At 42.3% G+C, this 18,714-nt stretch overlaps 2 protein-coding genes across 3 annotated transcripts in view; both read right to left on the reverse strand.

Moving 5' to 3' along the window:
- LOC115139911 (cytospin-A-like) overlaps positions 1-12,782 on the reverse strand; it is a 32,990-nt gene extending 20,208 nt beyond the window's left edge. For both annotated transcript variants that reach the window (XM_029677780.2, XM_029677779.2), the window contains exons 1-5: positions 12,578-12,782; positions 5,832-5,997; positions 5,476-5,614; positions 3,710-5,349; positions 3,198-3,405 (exon numbers count right to left, since the gene is read on the reverse strand). In XM_029677780.2, the coding sequence (XP_029533640.1) occupies positions 3,198-3,405; positions 3,710-5,349; positions 5,476-5,614; positions 5,832-5,960 (2,116 nt within the window). In that variant the 5' untranslated portion in view covers positions 5,961-5,997; positions 12,578-12,782. The remainder of the gene's footprint in view (positions 1-3,197; positions 3,406-3,709; positions 5,350-5,475; positions 5,615-5,831; positions 5,998-12,577) is intronic.
- A 217-nt stretch (positions 12,783-12,999) lies between these two features.
- Positions 13,000-18,714, reverse strand: part of LOC115139912 (breakpoint cluster region protein-like) — a 48,058-nt gene continuing 42,343 nt past the window's right edge. Inside the window, 7 exon segments of the mRNA XM_029677781.2 lie at positions 13,000-14,575; positions 14,749-14,911; positions 16,040-16,145; positions 16,292-16,426; positions 16,565-16,704; positions 17,633-17,742; positions 18,073-18,132. Coding sequence (XP_029533641.2) covers positions 14,486-14,575; positions 14,749-14,911; positions 16,040-16,145; positions 16,292-16,426; positions 16,565-16,704; positions 17,633-17,742; positions 18,073-18,132 — 804 coding nt within the window. The 3' untranslated portion in view covers positions 13,000-14,485.

The following is an 18,714-nucleotide window of genomic DNA, read 5'->3' on the forward strand; positions in this document are numbered from 1 at the left end:
TGTAAATTAGATATATTTAATTTTCAATAAATGTGTGCTAAAATTAAAATAAATTTAAAAAAACATGTTTATACTTTGTCATTATGGGGTATTGTGTGTAGATGGGTGAGAAACATTTACTGAATCCATTTTGAATTCAGGCTGTAATGCAACAAAATGTGGAATAAATCAAGGGGTATGAATACTGAGTGACTTATGAACACACAAATCAACAAAGTTCATTACTTAGTCCTATTCTATTATCAACTAAATAGGCTAATGCATGGCTGGCTATTACTGCCTGTATTTATTCCAGACACAGATTTAGATGAAGGTAGGCTAATTCACTTGTCCCATATATTGTTTCCCTTTTGAGAGGAGCAAAACCTCTCCCCCAACACTTATGCCACAACATTTGTACAATCAAAATAAACTAATCTACATTTGTACTTTAATTTATTTATGATCGGTAAACATGCCTGGGAAATAATAAATAATAATTGCAAGAACCATGGGCTTAGATCACGACAGACATTCTGTGAAAACATCTGCGCGTGTCTGCCTGGGGAAATGTGGTCCCGCAAAGCCAGGGTTGTGGGTTTTTGGTTCCCAAGGGGGACCAGTACGAAATAGTATGCACTCACTACTGTAAGTGGCTCTGAATAAGAGTGTCTGCTAAATGACTAAAATGTCAAATGAAATGACAGCAGACGGAGAGCAGCTTGTTCTAATCCAATCGTTCTAGGAGGCTCAACCGAAACAAGTTTCTTTACAGACAGAAATACTAGTCAATAGTTGTTTGAGTGAAAGAGAGATGCGTGCTGGCAGCTGAAAATAACTTCTACAGATCACAGATCATTAAAAAAAGATACTCGTCATAATCGTGTTCGGAAAATTCTCCATATCCATTACTTGTTTTGTCCAAGTACTCCGCACACTCCTACTGTACTGTTCACACTTTCCTCTGGCTGCAAGAAGCCTGACACAGCTCTACACAGCCACCATGTGGCACTGGCCAAAGGTGGAAAATGCACAGTGGGTTTCCAGTGTTATGTCTTATGTGTAGAACCAGGGGCTTCATTCGTAACCGTTGCAGAAATTTCACACAAAATGTCTGAAAAGCAAAATGTCTGAAAAACTTGCCGCACACCATAGTATTCGAATGTTTCCCGTTACGAATCAGAACTGTCGTAAAAGAAACTGTGCGCCCGTGAACTAGCATTAAAACTCCACCTGGAAAAACAGCCTCCATTCACCTTTTATGGTGACAATGAAACCCTTTATTTGCTGTATAATTTGAAACTATTTGAATTAGGTCAACGTAGTTTTTATAAGAAAGAGAAATGGGAATTTAGATCATATTTCTGTAGAGGTGTGGGCAGAATGTTTGAATATTTTGCAGTGACTTTTTCAAACTAAACATGCATGCTATGCTGCCTATATAGTGAGTCTGCAAATTCTGCAAGATTGGTTGCATATTCAAAACAAACAAAAAAAATGCTACAGCCCACATTTCTATGCAAAATACACGTTGTTGTTCAATATTTAGTTTATCAGTGTTGGAGAGTAGTAAACTACATGAAGTTCAACTAGTAATTGAACTACATTTTGCAGAAGCTTGGTGGTAGTGGAACTAAATTCCAATCAGGTAGTGTTAACAGAAGTTAATAATGTTTTTGCCATGTAGTGGTGGAGCTAACTACTGGAACTACACACTACTCTTTTTACAAAAATAAAATATGGGTAAAATGGGCAATCATTTTCTTTCTTTTTCAGCATCAGACCTGCCTAACTCACCTGAAACCTTGTTTTTGTGATTAATAGAATAAAATTACATTCTGTTAACACCTGACTAGTGAGTGATCTAACCTTGCAATTTGTCATCTACGACATTTCAGATTTACATATGATAATTTTTCAGTTTTGATGTTGTGAACTAATTGTTTTAAGTAACTTTAGTAAACTATATATTTTTAAGGGTAGCTTTACTTTAGCTTAACTTCCTCAAGTGTGAAGTAATGGTAGCTTGGTAAACTATATTTTCAGAGTTCAACAATGTTTGTGCATCGACTTTTCCTCCTACCTAAATATGATAGACAGCCTGCGAATTCTAAAACATATATTTTTTAAATTTAAATACAGTACTTACAGTAGCATACATTCTGCCTTCTGCAACGTAAAATATCAACTGTTCACCTAAATTAAACTGTAGGTCTATATTATAAACCGCGCTGCATATGGGATGGCAAAACCTGAAATACATATAGTCTATCTATTTAATAGGCCCATGAGAGATGAGCACGGTCATTTGTTGTATGACTACTTTGGGAATATGAACCAATCATGTCCAGAAAAGGAATTTATTCTAAAACTGTTATGAAAATAAATTGGAAAAAGATTCCCGTTATCTAATTATTTTAGACTCTAAAAATAAAAACATATTTTCACTCTAACAACTGAATTCTTGTTAATATGTTTTCCTGATTTTTTTTGTTGTTGCATAAAATACTTACTTGCCAGCTTGCAATACAATATTTCGACCAGTAGATGTGCGTACGCATGGTCTAATGCTTCGAACACACAGACGGCATTACTGCGCAAAACAGTACGCAGCATCATCTAGATATGTATGCAACAAAAGTTCAACATTCACCTTCTGCTACCATTTCTGTCAAGCCGTCAGCGCATACAGTTTGACGCATGCGGTCGATAAAAGCAACGTTATGCACCACAACACACCGAACGCACTGCCGCTGCAAGGCAAACGCAGCAATTTCAATGGAAATCCATGTCATTCTAGTGTACCAAAATGCAATGACGCTGTCGGTGTGATCGAAGCGTAAAGTTTGCGGGGAGGTGAGCACATTCTCTCGTCAAGTATAAATGTCAACTTTTAGCGTGAAACTTCCCAATTTAGTTAGTGAGCTGTAGAATCACTGATCGACAAATAGTATTCCCCCAAATAATAGGTTTTGTGCGATTAAGATCTCCCCGTCAAACACACGCACAACCAGACATGCATGGATTGATTGCAGACAGCTTATGTTAATTACAAAACATTTCATTCGATTCCTGCCGCAGCATCATTTAGTGGACAATGTTGGAATTACCGGTAAAAGCACAGTGCCTCAAAAAGTGCCCTAAAAATCCTGAACTTGATCCTGGCATCGATCTATGATGCTGTGACATGTTTTCCCCCTTGGCCACAGCCCACTCACTCTCTAGGTCTGTGATGATGAGGTTGTCGTGGAGTTTTACAGCTCGGTGCTGCTCCACCTCGTCCTCCAGCTCAAAGATGGTCTCCTTCATGTCCCCGATCTCAGTCTCCTTCTCCTGCAGCTCCCCGCGCTGCTTCTCCAGCCCACGCTTCTGCTCTGCCATTTGCTCCTGCTCCTGCTCCTGGATGTCCCGGTACTCCCGATCCAGCTGCACACACCACCAGGGGAATCAATCATTATCGCATTCATAAACTAAATGGCCCAAATGAATGCTCATTCTTCTTTTCAGTGGTGAGGGTACCTATAAAGCAGACACATGCATTTCTATGAAAATCTTTTAAGGTGGTATGGAGGAAAGTGGACTTTCGTGAACTTTTCCACAAGTTGAATACAGGAGACAGAAGCAGTCTCGCAACTTTGATGGTGAACATGAGCAAACTATCAAAAGGGTTTCAGGGATCAGGGATCAAATGTACTACCTCTGTAGGATGGTGTGTGCGTGGTGGACTCACCTTACTGAGGGTGTCCTGCAGTCTGGTGACATCAGTGCGGGCGTGGCTCAGCTCCTCCTGCAGTTTGGCAGCCTTGGCCTCCGCCGCCTCCTTGTCCAGCCGAACCCCCTCCAGCAGCTGGCAGATGTCACTTTTGTCTCCAGAGTTGTGGATGGAGTAGAGCTCAGCCACCTTCTGCCTCTCCTGGTCCAGCTGGGCCCTGCAGCGGCTCAGCTCTACCTGCTCACAGCTTACCGCTGCCTTGTACTCCTCCAGCGCTGCCACCATGGCCCCCCGGTCCTGCCTCTCAGACTCCATGATGTGCTCCATGTGGTGGTTCCTCTCCTTCAGAGCCCCAATTACCTCCTGGGCCTCAGCGTTGTCCTGCTCCGCCATCTTCAGCGTGTTGCTGAGGTGCTGCTGCACTCCCAGCAGCTGCTCCCTCTCGAAACGGGCGTTGTCGGCCAGGTCCACGTAGCGCTGCTCCAGCTCCATGTAGCGGCCGCTCTTGATGTCCTCCTCCAGGACGTAGGACACGTGGTGATCGTCCAGCAGAGAGCGGAAGTACTCAATCTGCCGGCCGTAGTGCTCCAGCTTGTCGCTCTGCTGGCACAGGGAGTCCATGAGGATTACCTTCTCTTCCCCTAGCCTCTCGTTCTCTCCGTTCAGCTCCTGGGTGATCTGCTGCAGGTCAGCAAGCTCATGTAGTGTGGCCTGCAGCTCCTCAGCCGTGCTGTGCTGGTTCTCCTCCATCTGGTGGATGCGCTCCGTCAGGCAGGCAACAGACACCTCGCTGGCGTTGCCGCTGCTGCCCCGGTGTGAGCGCTCTCGCCTGGGCACGCTCTCCGACTCGGAGGAGGACGAGGCTCCGGAGGGGGCGTCCAGGGCATCATCGCTGGAGGTGACGCCCTGGTAGACCTCGCTGGACTCACTGTCCAGGTTGTCCACTGAACCACTGTGCTGCTGGGCCGTCAGCAGGTCTTCCAAGGAGCCAGGGGCAGAGCCTTCCACAGAGGAGGTGAGGGTACCAGTGCCCCCGCCATCACTGTGCCCGCTGCTGACTGCCAGGTCTGGGCTCAGGGAGGGGTAGCTGAAGAACTTGTCAGAGCCATCCAGCCTCTGCTCCAGGGAGAAGCCCAGCGCGTTGAGCCGGTCCTTCAGCATGCGGTTCTCACTCTTCAACAGGTTCAGCTCCTCACGAATGGCATGGTTCTGCTCCTGCAGGAGAAGCAGTGTGGACTCCACATCCGCTGCTGTGATGGCAGACACCTCCCTCTCCTGGGGCTTCTCTTCCTCCCCTCCTCCTCCTCCTCCCTCCTCTGTGGGAACCTCCTCCCCTCCCAGGCCCAGCTGGGCCCTCATGTCCCTCAGCTCGCTGCGCAGGTGCAGGATCTCCAAGTCTTTGCTCTTGGCCAAACCCAGTAGGTCTTTCACCTTGGTCTCCAGGGCCACCTTGACACTGATCTGGCTGTCTGATTTAGACTTGTTCATGCGGCCCTCTGACTCTGCCAGCTGCTGGGTGCGAGAGCGCTTTCCCTGGGCCACATCCTCCTGCCCCGTCCCTGACAATGACTGCTTCTTACTAGCCGATGTTCTGGATGTTCGCAGACGGTCCCTTGACGAGTTGGGCTCCTTGGAGGTAGAGGACGTCACACGTTTGGCTGAAGAACCGTGTAAAGAGAGACAGAGCCCAGCAAGCATGAAATGCAGAGTAATAATAAGTACGATGAAAATAGCATAGGTCATTAGAGGCTAGTCAGCTAACATAAAGATATAAACAGATTTACCTGAGCTAGTCTTTGGTTTACTGTCTGGGTTACCACTGCTGGTCCCTGTGGAGGCAGTCCTCTTGTTCTTGGTCACAGTGCTGGTCATAGCTGGAGTGCTCCCGGTCATTGCTGCTAGCAGATCATCATTGCTTTTAACCTGGAGAACAAATCACATGGAAAAACAATCACATGAAAACAATTACTTTAATGCCCACTAATCCAGTCAGCAGGCAGAATAATAACATAGGATTGTTCGGTACCATGATAAACATGTACAAATGGGTGTTGGCAAAGTAGGCCATTGTATATCATTTTGAATTTGATAGAAGTGTACTTGGCTTAGTGACAAGATGTGTAGAGGGATAGAAGTGTACCTTTGACAGAGGTGCCGTTGTGGTGGTCTTGGCTGCAGCCTTGCCTGTGATTCCTGTAGCAGCGCCTTCAGTCTTCCCCCTCTCTCCACTCTGAGCCTTACTCACCACCGGCCTGCCTGTCTTCTTCATACTGGGCTCTCTGATGCCCAAACATTTACACCTCAATCTGGATACACACAGGGAGAAAGGACAACATATCAATGGAAGGACTCACTTCAACTACATGCTCATTTGACTTCATCTCTCTTCATCCCAGTGTCAGATTTCCTGACGGTCATCAGCTTTACCAGATGGCAGTCATAGGCTGGTTAGGGTTCAACTGGGGTTGTTCTCTGCCCAAAGTTCCTACTGTCACTAATAAAGATTTAATACACAATCCATGTGTATTAGTTCACGTGTCTCACCCAGGTGCATGGACAACTTGCCTTGCTGTCCAGATGACCAAGGTAGGGAAAATATTTGGGGCTTTATCTATGACAGTAGAGGTTATAAAACAGCGTTATAGGACAAATGAGGCAGTCTTTTTTTTGTGTAACTTTTAGGGCATACCAAGAAGTTAAGAAATATTCTATTTGTTGAATACAAGACATTTTTATTTTTTGTCTACAAGGAATAATTGCGCAATAAATCGCAAGAGTAAATCATAATTGCAAGAGAGCCTGAAAATAAACCAATTTGCAGAGTAATGGCTTTCCAAAGGGCTCGGCCAGACTACGGTTCTCAGAGACGTAGGCATAGTTGAAATTCTATACTGCTGGAGACGGGACAGGGAGGGGCAGATCTCAGTAATATCCCTCAGCTGAGTGACATTAGTGGTGCTGTTCTCCCCTGCCATTCCTATGATCTGTAACCCAACCTGCTGGCCATACTATCCCGCACAGCATATGTGACAATTAAACCAAGCAGGCTTTCTGGATCTCTTTATGCCTGCTGTCAAGCTGGGTGCAGGTGGATGTACCAACGCCCTCCCTGGATGGCCATCATTGTTTAATCAAGTAAGCAGACAAAGTTGAGTAAATATGACTTGTTTCTTTTCTAAACATAAATTATATAGGGAGTATTTCTGTCTACATAGAATAATCAGTGCCTATGATAACATTTTCTAAACTATTTTGTTTGGCATATTAATAAATTCAGATATGCAGCCAAAACCCTTCCACTTGTCTTTCTACTTTAAACAATCCGTCAAAAAGAGGTGCAAAAAAGGGAACACGCAGTCTGGTCCGTTTGGGTCTTTCTGCACTCTGCTGGAGTTATGAGATCTTTCCAGAGCTTTTTAACAGCTCCCAGTTGTCCTCTCTCGCCTCTCATTTATGGCAGAGCAGCAGCGGGCTTGTGCTCCTTAGGAGTAAACTCTGCCTAATGTCTCTCAGCTGCGTGTGTTGAAGCACCGTGATTCCTGTGGTTGGAAGGTGCTTGTGTATTCAGACCCCCATTGAAATATGCCTAGCAGTGTACACATTCTTGAACAGCCAGAGGGTAAGAGACAGAACAGATAGTGAATGTTGAAATAACAATGAAATGCAATACACTAACATACACCCTTATTGGCAGTGGAATATTGATGTAAAACGTGGCATTGGAACATTCCTGTAGAGTTGCACCTTTAATGTAAAACAAAACAGACAGAGGGACATCTTGCAACAGAAGAGTGTTCTGCTGTAGCCTACACTCCCCAGTCAGGTGTGTGTGTTCACACCCTTGCTGACCTCTGCTTTGATTGTGCAGGACATGTTGCCAGCTACTGACATGGGCTCTCAACACACAGCCTGGGTATAGCTTCCTGTAGCTCAGATGTGGGTCAAAGATCACCCAAACACACAACCTGGAAGGCTGCCCTTTTCTTTGGCTATGAATGAATGGGATTGAGTGAGAGAGGCTGCGGGTATAGCCTAGACTTTCAGTCTATTCATAGAGTAACATGACAGAAGGTTCAGGTGTGCAGTAATACTTCAATAGCTTCCTTAGAGTCATAATATTAGTAATGCAGCCCAGCATACTCGAAGAAGAAATAAAGGCCTTGGTCTTATGCAAAATGCACTGTGTGCAAATGGGTTACAGAAAGTGAAAGGACACGACAATCCCAGCTATGCATTCATGGGTGGGTAAAGGGTTGGTCATGATGATTGGGCTAGTGTTTCTATTTGATTACAACAATGTCAGGCTAATTGATGCATGGAACCCTTGGATTCAATCCAAGGCTGACCCGGAGGACAACTATGCAGTCAGTGTCCACTTGTTGCTTATGAAACAAAACCATTAAAAGCGGGAAAAAAGGGAGCAAGAGTCTTAGTGAGTTAGGCCTACTGCAAACAGCCTCTCCCTCCTCTTCCTTATTCAGTGCTTTGACTGTGGCCGTTACTTCTCTTCCATAACATCTGCTTCTGTGATGGCGTCTGAGAAAATCCTACAAGGATGAACGTGTGCAAGGACAAGTAGGCACCAGTGTGATTCAGACAGAGCAGACAGTGTAACCTCTGAACTCTTCAGTCTAAAACATCCATCATAGCCAAAGACCTAGTCCTCCTAACAGATCCAACCAAGCCATCCTTCATGTACCTTATTATGATATACCAGTGTTTCCCAATCCTTTGGGTCCCCAGGACCAGGATGGAGAAACACTGAGCTATGCAGTGCATACAACACAAAACACATGGCTAGGACAATCTGTTTCAGAGCTAAGGGGACATCACAGTGTGAGGTGAACAACTCCGGCTTTTTTCAAAAGTAGGATCAGACAATACACAATCACACACGCACAAATGGGTGCTTAGGTAACCTCCAGCTCCAGGAACATTTCCAAGAACTGAAGATTTTTCACTTTGGGACATTTTTCCAAAAGGAAGGATTCAGAGACAAGGAGGAGTAGCCAAATTCCTATTGCATAAGTCACATTCCCTGGACAGGACATTGAAGAGCAGACTGTACAGCTTTTTCAGGAAAATAAAGAATAGTCAGGAGAAATATATGCTCACTTTGAATTCTTCTACTGTTTAATGAGAAGTGTGTGTTTCATATTTTCAAAATAAAGTAGCTATATGGGCTTTAGAGAGACCTCTAAGTTGCATGTGTAAAAAAAGAGTGACATGCTTCAGGCCCAGGGAATCACAAACATAAATAATGTAGCTAGATAGTCTGATTTATTAGGCAATTTGTCATAGCTATGATACCAATTAATGGTATACAGTCAAACAAAGCACTGCAAAAACTTGGAAAGTTTCTTCACCAGCCAGAATGTTTAATCAAACTAAATGTGAACTTACTCTGCCGATTGTCTGTGCGGCTGGTCGAAATTTGAGGCAAAATATCCAGACTTTTAGAGTGCCGGTACTGCCGTTGAACTTTCTATCACCTGGCATTGGCCCAAAACCATGTCAACACCTGCAAGACTTCGGTTAGTATACTGAGTGGATATTATAATTTTTTCGTCTCAAGTTTCGACCAGCTGAAAGACCAACCCCACATACAATTATACTTGAACTTACTCAATTGTATTCAACATCTGTGACAGACAAGGGATGTTTACTATTTTACTATGTACATTTGCGTGGGTATGCTGCACATGCAATGGAAAGCATCACCACAATCAGGACTACAAGTTTATTACCGCTATGACATTTGACATAGCTAGCTAGCTTACCAGAAGATTACGACCCTACCCTTATGCTTGTTTACTGGGGTCGGAACACAATCATGGTTACATTAAGACACTGTGTAGCCGGCGCAAGATACGGGTCGGAAAACGTACCTCTATAGTGTATAACAGAGTGATACGCATAAAACCTAGCAGTCAAACAGGGAAATGGTTCCAATTCATTTTAGAAACACTTAAAATAAGGGCTTTGTTTTGTGTAAGCTTACCCTGGCGTGATGTTTTGATAACTATGTAAATCTCTCTCGGACAAGGTGACTTGTATTTACACCCAAAAATGAAATACTAAATCAGCTGCTAATGTGGCTATCATGATCTGGCCGAAACGAGACAAAGGTAAGAATCTCTGAATTAACTCATCTAATGTTAGCTAAATGTAGTAATGAATAAATGGCAACATTTCTTTCAAATTTACACAATACCTGCTATCAAATGTGTCAGCTAGAGATGGCGTGCTTGCAGGGATTGCATGACTTCTATTACCATTTTCAAATCAGAGTAAATAGAGCCGAATATATTGATAAGTCACCTTGTCCGAGAGAGATTTAATATGGTTATCAAAATGTCACGCCAGGATAAGTCCACGAAAAACAGCCCTTATTTTATGTTTCTCTAAAATCCACTATGGGAAAAATGAATGGTAGAAAAATGATTGGAACCATTTCCCTGTGTGACTGCTAGGTTTTATGGCTATTATGACACCTCCACTGTGGGGCTACAGTGAGGGAAAAAAGTATTTGATCTCCTGCTGATTTTGTACTTTTGCCCACTGACAAAGAAATGATCCATCTATAATTTTAATGGTAGGTTTATTTGAACAGTGAGAGACAGAATAACAAAAAAATCCAGAAAAACGCATGTCAAAAATGTTACATTGATTTGCATTTTAATGAGAGAAATAAGTATTTGACCCCCTCTCAATCAGAAAGATTTCTGGCTCCCTGATGTCTTTTATACAGGTAACGAGCTAAGATTAGGAGCACACTCTTAAAGGGAGTGCTCCTAATCTCAGCTTGTTACCTGTATAAAAGACACCTGTCCACAGAAGCAATCAATCAGATTCCAAACTCTCCACCATGGCCAAGACCAAAGAGCTCTCCAAGGATGTCAGGGACAAGATTGTAGACCTACACAAGGCTGGAATGGGCTACAAGACCATCGCCAATCAGCTTGGTGAGAAGGTGACAACAGTTGGTGCGATTATTCGCAAATGGAAGAAACACAAAAGAACTGTCAATCTCCCTCGGCCTGAGGCTCCATGCAAGATCTCACCTCGTGGAGTTGCAATGATCATGAGAACATTGAGGAATCAGCCCAGAACTACATGGGAGGATCTTGTCAATGATCTCAAGGCAGCTGGGACCATAGTTGCCAAGAAAACAATTGGTAACACACTACGCCGTGAAGGACTGAAATCCTGCAGCGCCCGCAAGGTCCCCCTGCTCAAGAAAGCACATATACTTGCCCGTTGCCAATGAACAACTGAATGATTCAGAGTACAACTGGGTGAAAGTGTTGTGGTCAGATGAGACCAAAATGGAGCTCTTTGGCGTCAACTCAACTCACTGTGTTTGGAGGAGGAGGAATGCTGCCTATGACCCCAAGAAAACCATCCCCACCGTCAAACATGGAGGTGGAAACATGCTTTGGGGGTGTTTTTCTGCGAAGGGGACAGGACAACTTCACCGCATCAAAGGGACGATGGATGGGGCCATGTCCTGTCAAATCTTGGGTGAGAACCTCCTTCCCTCAGCCAGGGCATTGAAAATGGGTCGTGGATGAGTATTCCAGCATGACAATGACCCAAAACACACGGCCAAGGCAACAAAGGAGTGGCTCAAGAAGAAGCACATTAAGGTCCTGGAGTGGCCTAGCCAGTCTCCAGACCTTAATCCCATAGAAAATCTGTGGAGGGAGCTGAAGGTTCGAGTTGCCAAACATCAGCCTCGAAACCTTAATGACTTGGAGAAGATCTGCAAAGAGGAGTGGGACAAAATCCCTCCTGAGATGTGTGTAAACCTAGTGGCCAACTACAAGAAACGTCTGACCTCTGATTGTCAACAAGGGTTTTGCCACCAAGTACTATGTCATGTTTTGCAGAGGGGTCATATACTTATTTCCCTCATTACAATGCAAATCAATTTATAACATTTTTGACATGCGTTTTTCTGGATTTTTTTGTTATCCTGTCTCACTGTTCAAATAAACCTACCATTAAAATTATAGACTGATAATTTCTTTGTCAGTGGGCAAACGTACAACATCAGCAGGGGATCAAATCGTTTTTTCCCTCACTGTATATGCAGGGATGGGATATGCCACCGTACTCCATTGAGAAGATTGAAATACTGCTAGTTTTCCCAGAAAACTGCCATTTTCGTCCCCTGCTAGCGTTGAACAACAAAGGAGCTGATTGGCTGACACTGCCATTCCAAAATGGCCATGTTAACTACTGATAGCTAGCATGAGGGCAAAAAGGGCAGTTTTCTGAGAAAACTAGCTGTATTTAAACTTTCTCAGTGGATAAAGGCATATCCCATCCCTGCATTGAGATATTTTATTTTCTATATCTGGCGCGCGTTCCAATGTCTTAATATAACTATGATTGTGTTCAGACCCCAGTGTAAACAAGCGTAATGGTGGGGTCGGGATCTTCTGGCACCTAACTATGAGCTTTGGCTAGATGACCAGTTGACAGAATATGTCACCCCACTTTCCCTTTTAGTTACCATTAGCTAAATATAATAACTTACTATTTAGTAGCCACAGATTGCTGCCAACATTTCCATCCAGCCAATCATGAGAAGTTGTCAGCTAACGTTAACTAAGTTAGCTAGTTACCGTCGCTAGCTAGCTAACTGTGTCAAACTATTCAGCTAACGTTCGTTTTTTATAGTCTGAGCCTGGCTACTATAACTAGCCTAAAAACGACTAAATTGAATGTTACAGGAGACGTGAAAGTTGCAAGCTTTCCCAGAAATACATTACCTAAGAAATGATTAGATAAAATATGCATTTTCACATAACTACAGTAGCTAGCTAGTTTTCTAGCCTAGCTTAGCTTGATATTGATAACGATAGCTAAAATTCATACCGTGGCTTCTTCTATTTGATCCTTGAAGAGTGAAAATTAATAAGGGTTTGCGAATACATCTTAAGACAGCTTTGTAGCCGAGACAGATACTGGAGGTTATTCCAATTCGGTCCATCTGACACGATGCTTTTCAGTTGTCAATGCAGCGAACAGCAGCCTGATTATTGCCTCCCAGAGCCTTGCCCTGGACTTGGACCGCATCCTTCATAATGTATTTTTCAACAAGATCGGCATGCTCATTCTAGCCCATCTACATCTAGAGCCCAGCTCTATATGAATAAAGAACATTTTATATATATATATATATATATAAGTGTAGAAAATAACTAAAATCTTATTCTACTGACAACAATAATAATGTTAAATAATCTTAAATTGTGTTATCAGATTGCAGAGAATCAAGATAAAAAATACAAAGCACATGCGAATCAACTCTTTATTGTAGCTACATAAATTAGACTTTCTTGGGATAATGACTACAACTGTCTGAAATGAAAAAATGTAAATTAAGTGATTGCTGATAGATTACAAACAGTCAGTTAACCTAACAGTTTCATGTGCTAATGGTATCATATCTTAACATCTTAATTCAGATATCTGTAAACATTTGGAATTATTTTCATTTTGCAAGCACAGATACATTTTTAAGGGCTTTCAAAGTTACAGTCCACCAGGCAGAGAACAATAAACCCTTTATATATTTAGCAAGAAACAAAATAACACAACAGAAGACAATGGTGCCCTTCACAATGCCCATTATTTGTTTTCATACCCAGGAGATTTGGATATTAGTGGATCACTACCAAGGTAGGCTACCACTAAAATTGAATAAAGAGCCAAAGCTTATCAGTGGTATTCCTGTCTAATTTCCACGTGACAGCACTGAATAGTCTTTGATTTGAACCCATCTGAAAAAGAAAAAAAAACTAAATTCCTCCAGTAAAGGGGTGGTGTGTTCAGACAAATGATCTCTAATTGAATAAGATCAAAATATAAATTCTTAAGGAAAATGTAGGACTGTCATAATTGTACTTAAACATTTCAGCCTACTACTTAATGCTGCTGGTCTTACAACATAGATTTAGCAGTATCCAGCTTTCAGGTCCCTATAAGCTAATGAACAAAAAACACGATTCTGAGATATGGTTGAGGTCCACTGTTTAACTAAGTACAACCTCCCAGAAATCTTTTAACAGAAACTCACAAACAGCAGTTATTTGAAGAGAAAAGTATTACAAAACACATTTAAGTCAACATGCCTGCATGTTAAATATACCTACATAAGTTTGATCAGTCTCACATTCCTTACTAAATAAAGAGAGCATACGCATAAACACCTGGTGAATACACATTTTCCTACAATGGGCTTCAGCAGGGAAAAGATTGGAGTTTGTAACCCTCACTTGTGCCAACAATGTACAAAACAGGCCTTTATGCCACAATAAGAACTGTAACCATCTTACCATTTTGATAATTGTTCTCATCAGTGCCTCTAAAATGAGTTGATTGTCAGATAGGTAAAAGATTTTGACACACTATCTGTAAGTGCTCAGCACACTTAATGTGAGGAATCATGGAGATGACAATTTGCCTCACTTCATCTGGTAACAATATTTTTTCAATTAATAACCAAATAAAGGAATGGTCTGTTCTTTGACCATATTAAAGGGCTTTTTGTAAGACAGTTTTAAGTTCAGCAAGATAAGGATGATCATGATCATAAAGTACTGTATTTGATCCAATCTGAAATGTGCTGTTGACTCCCTCTGGTGGGCCATATAGAGCAGGTGCCCTGTAATCCAGCCAGTGTTCATTAGCTCCAGCAGCCAACAATTTACCATGGAAGGCATACTTTTGTCCACTTCTTCCTCCCTCCGTTTTTCACAGATGGAAATGTCCATGCTCTCGCTATACTTCAGTGGAGAAGAGGATGCTTTGACGTTTGCTGTCCGGCGTTGGGATGCTCTGAAGCTGAAGGAAATACAGTAGGACCTGTACCTACACAGACAGAAGGGGAAGCGGGAAAGAGCAAAGGAAACAGATTATTAGAACCATAGCACATCATTTTGGGCTCCATGAATACCTCTGAATCTACCTCTGCAACAAAATCAACATTGACGTTCCAAAAGACACAGGTCTCCACAGATTTCCTCCACATATTTTGGCAGTACCTGTGACATAACCTCCAATGACCAGTTGTCATTCATAGTGATGGGTTGCGTGGCATTGGCTGGGATCTTGCTGTCTTTCTCAGATGGGCGGAGCAGGGTTGGACCAAAGACCGTGGCCAGGTTGTGAAAAGACATCTTATTAACGCTCTCATTATCAGCAATCCTGTAAGAACACAGAGGATGTCATAAGTGTACGATTGTGGGATGCCGAGAACAAGGAAGGAGAAATTAGCAACAGGTTTAGAAATGACAGATCCGTGAATGTATTAGTGCTGAGAGATTAGTGCTTTTTGAGGTCGGTTCGGTTTCAGGTTTGATTATTTCTCTCTCATGTGGGATATATGGTTTGTGCGTATCTAACCTAATGTAGCAGGCGTAAAAGTGTATCAGACCAGAGATCTGTATATAATGACAAGATGCTCATGTCTCTGCCCTAACAATGGGAGTCGTTGTCCCAAAGGCGGGAAGGCAGGCGAGAAGTCCAAAATAAACCCATCAAAATGCATTGGGCTTATTTTGGGCATATGTTGGAGAGAGTGGAACTTCTTGCTTTGCCTCTTCCTCTCTGATCCATTTGAGATCGTAGTTAATTATCCCCGTTTCTGCTCTGAACTAGGTTTAATATTTGCTTAATGAAAACAACAACTCCCTTCAGCCTAGCGTCCCACATAGTTCTTGAATTGATTTATTTCATGAATGATTTGATTTCTCTCTAGAGAAACGTGTGTTGGGCCACAAAAAAACAAAAACTAAATGAGAAACGTGTGAATGATTTGATTTCTCTCTAGAGAAACGTGTGTTGGGCCACAAAAACAAAACTTGGAATTCAAGTAAATGAACACAAAAAACAAAAACTAAATGGAATTCAAGTAAATGAACCGACATCGGTCAATTAGTTGTTTAATAACCCAAAAGGATTGGTTAATCTCTAGAAAAACAAAAGGATTGGTTGATTTATTTCATGAATGATTTGATTTCTCTCTAGAGAAACGTGTGTTGGGCCACAAAAAAACAAAAACTAAATGGAATTCAAGTAAATGAACCGACATCGGTCAATTAGTTGTTTAATAACCCCGAAAAACAAAAGGATTGGTTGATTTATTTCATGAATGATTTGATTTCTCTCTAGAGAAACGTGTGTTGGGCCACAAAAAAACAAAAACTAAATGGAATTCAAGTAAATGAACCGACATCGGTCAATTAGTTGTTTAATAACCCCGAAAAACACTAGACAGCACTAGACTGTATTAATGTGACAGGATCAAACATGATGTCACTGTGGGGAGTATACCTCTTCAGGTGATCCAGCAGGAAGAGGAAGGTGACCAGGTTGGGTTCTGGGAGTGACAGCAGCAGGTGCAGCATACAGCTCTCCTTAGCCACACTGTCTGACAGGGCTGCAAGAGGACACAATTGTTTTAGTATTTTTAATACTACCTGATTGATGTTCAATGGTTTGCTAAATGTCACTCTTATGTTGTATTCACTACGATGAGACTAAATGCCATAGTAAGCTTTTTTGAGGTCACAAGGAGAGACTGACCGATGCCTCCAGCGAAGTTGGGGTACAGGTCATCTGTGAAAAGAGGTTCCGGCAGCTCACGGAAATACAGCTTCAGTGTTCCAGCAATGGCATTCACATCCATCTCACTCATCATCACCGACACATCCTTATTGTCTGTCAATCACAGGAAGGGAATGAACGATAAACTGGGGGAACAGTAAGTCGCAAGCCGGTATGAATAATAGTGATATATTCCTTGTATAGCATGATGTATTATTTGCTAAGGAAGAGATCCAAGGTCGGTGTACTCACTGGCATCAAATGCAGCCTTCAGGGCCTGGATGTCTGTTGCCACCCCTGAGACCCGGTAGATTCCTACCTCCTCCATGCCCCGGCGCTCGATCTCCTCTACACACTGCTTCACGATGAGGGGCACCTTAGACCGCTCCCGTCTGTCGAGGTCAAACACACACACACACACGTGGTTACACTTAATGCAGGATTAAAATTGGATTAATGCAGGAAACAAGAGAAGTCTAGTTGCTTTACACTAATGACTCAAAATACCTGTGACTGCAAAACTGTGTGTCTCATTTCTTAATTCTGTACACACCTGGTGTTTGTTTTATTGTGGTAGTGCATAAACTGAACACAATCATATTTTTCAATTTTGATATGTAATACCTGTTCCCAAGTATGAATAAATGACCCATATTTTCTTTCTACTTTCGGAGTAAAGCAAACACTGAGAAAGACCTCCATCCTGCAAGTATTGCATCTTTAGCGCTATAAAAGGTTTCTGAAATAGACCATGCCCATAAGGGGCTTTAGTTGTTTTTACAAACGATCATGAGAGACTTATGGTCCCTGTGAAAATCCCAAACAAGGCCATGTCTTTGACAGTTCTTCCTGACCCTCCACTGTTGCTTTTGGATTAAAGTGAAGGAGGTAGTAGGAGGTATCCCATCCATTTGAAAATATTAAGTCTGATCTGTGCTGGTCATAGAAATGTGGCATGCATTACATGAGGCTAGTCCTTCATGACAGGCTTAAAGGGATACTTCGGGATTTTGGCAACCGAGCCCTTTATCTACTTCCACAGAGTCAGATGAACTCATGGATACCATTTGTATGTCTCTACCTCCAGTACGAAGCAAGTTCGAGGTAATTTCGCACGCCAATGTCACAATGACTAGAAGTATATGGTATCTACTAGCAGTTACCATAGACTTCCAGGCATTGCGCTAATGCTAGTTAGCAACTGACGTCAGACTGCACACAGAGACATAAAAATGGTTTCATTGCCAAAGTCCTGAAGTATGATTTGGATCTGGGTGCGGAGGTTATACAGAGGCTAACAAACACACATTATTCACTCACTTGGTTACAACACTGATTTTCACTCCAAACACGCCTGACTGTTTCCGCGAGGGCATTCTCTTCAGACTGAACTCTCTGCTGGTGAACTTCATTGACAGCTTCACCTCAATCTTTACCAAGTGAAGTTAAGAATTAGACAGGAGTCAGTGAAATTAAGAGTTTGGCATGTATCCTGATCCACACAGTAGACTTTAATATAGGGGGCATACTTCATATTGAAGTCTGTATTACACAGTAACTATCAGTGGAAAAACCCATGCAATTACCATGTTATATACATAACTTATTTAACAACGCTTACACTGGCCTCTGGAGTAATGCCAATGTAAAGTTGTGCCAAAAGAGTGCTTTTGCTAAACAAGAAAAGCGAGGCAGTGTGGTTTCAGAAAGCTTTGTGAAAAACAGTGATAATTGTTCAAATTTAGGCTGGTAATACGTACCCCGTTCATGGTGATGACTGTTCTCTGCCAGTCTTTGGTTTGTAGCGTCTGAGGATCCAGCTGGAAAATATGGAGACATCTATCAATCAGAGCAATCATCTAACCCAGTAAAGTAGAACTTCTCTGATAGACAGTGTGTGGACAACACGATGGGCGTGGTAGGACTGATGCAGTCTTTATTCGCAGTACAGACATGTTATAGTACTCTAGTAATGAAATTCAATCCATTATTAAGAACCAATGACATATTTAAACCTCTCAAAATCCTGCTTTGTATGAATGTTTAGCACAGTTAGCCTCTTGATCCTTTCCAATTAATCTAAAGCACAATCTAAAAATAAACCTTCAATGAAACTATTCGATTGGAACGTGTATAATTTCACTGAAGAAAAGCAAAAAATGTTCGAAATGATGGATTCAAAGAGAAAAGATGGTTATTTTGTCTTTCTCCCCAATCAGCAAGCCTGGGCCTTAAGTAACAATTACCCTTCACTTGGCCTTATCCTCACATAAACTTCACATGGTTGGGTAGTGTCAACTCATGTCACTGATCTATTTTAATCATGTGACTAATACCAAGTTGCCAACAAGCACGAGTATTGTGATAGATAATGCTAACATGACAGATGTCCTCTCACCTTA

Source organism: Oncorhynchus nerka, linkage group LG13 (genome assembly GCF_034236695.1).
Source record: "Oncorhynchus nerka isolate Pitt River linkage group LG13, Oner_Uvic_2.0, whole genome shotgun sequence".
NCBI lineage: Eukaryota > Metazoa > Chordata > Actinopteri > Salmoniformes > Salmonidae > Oncorhynchus > Oncorhynchus nerka.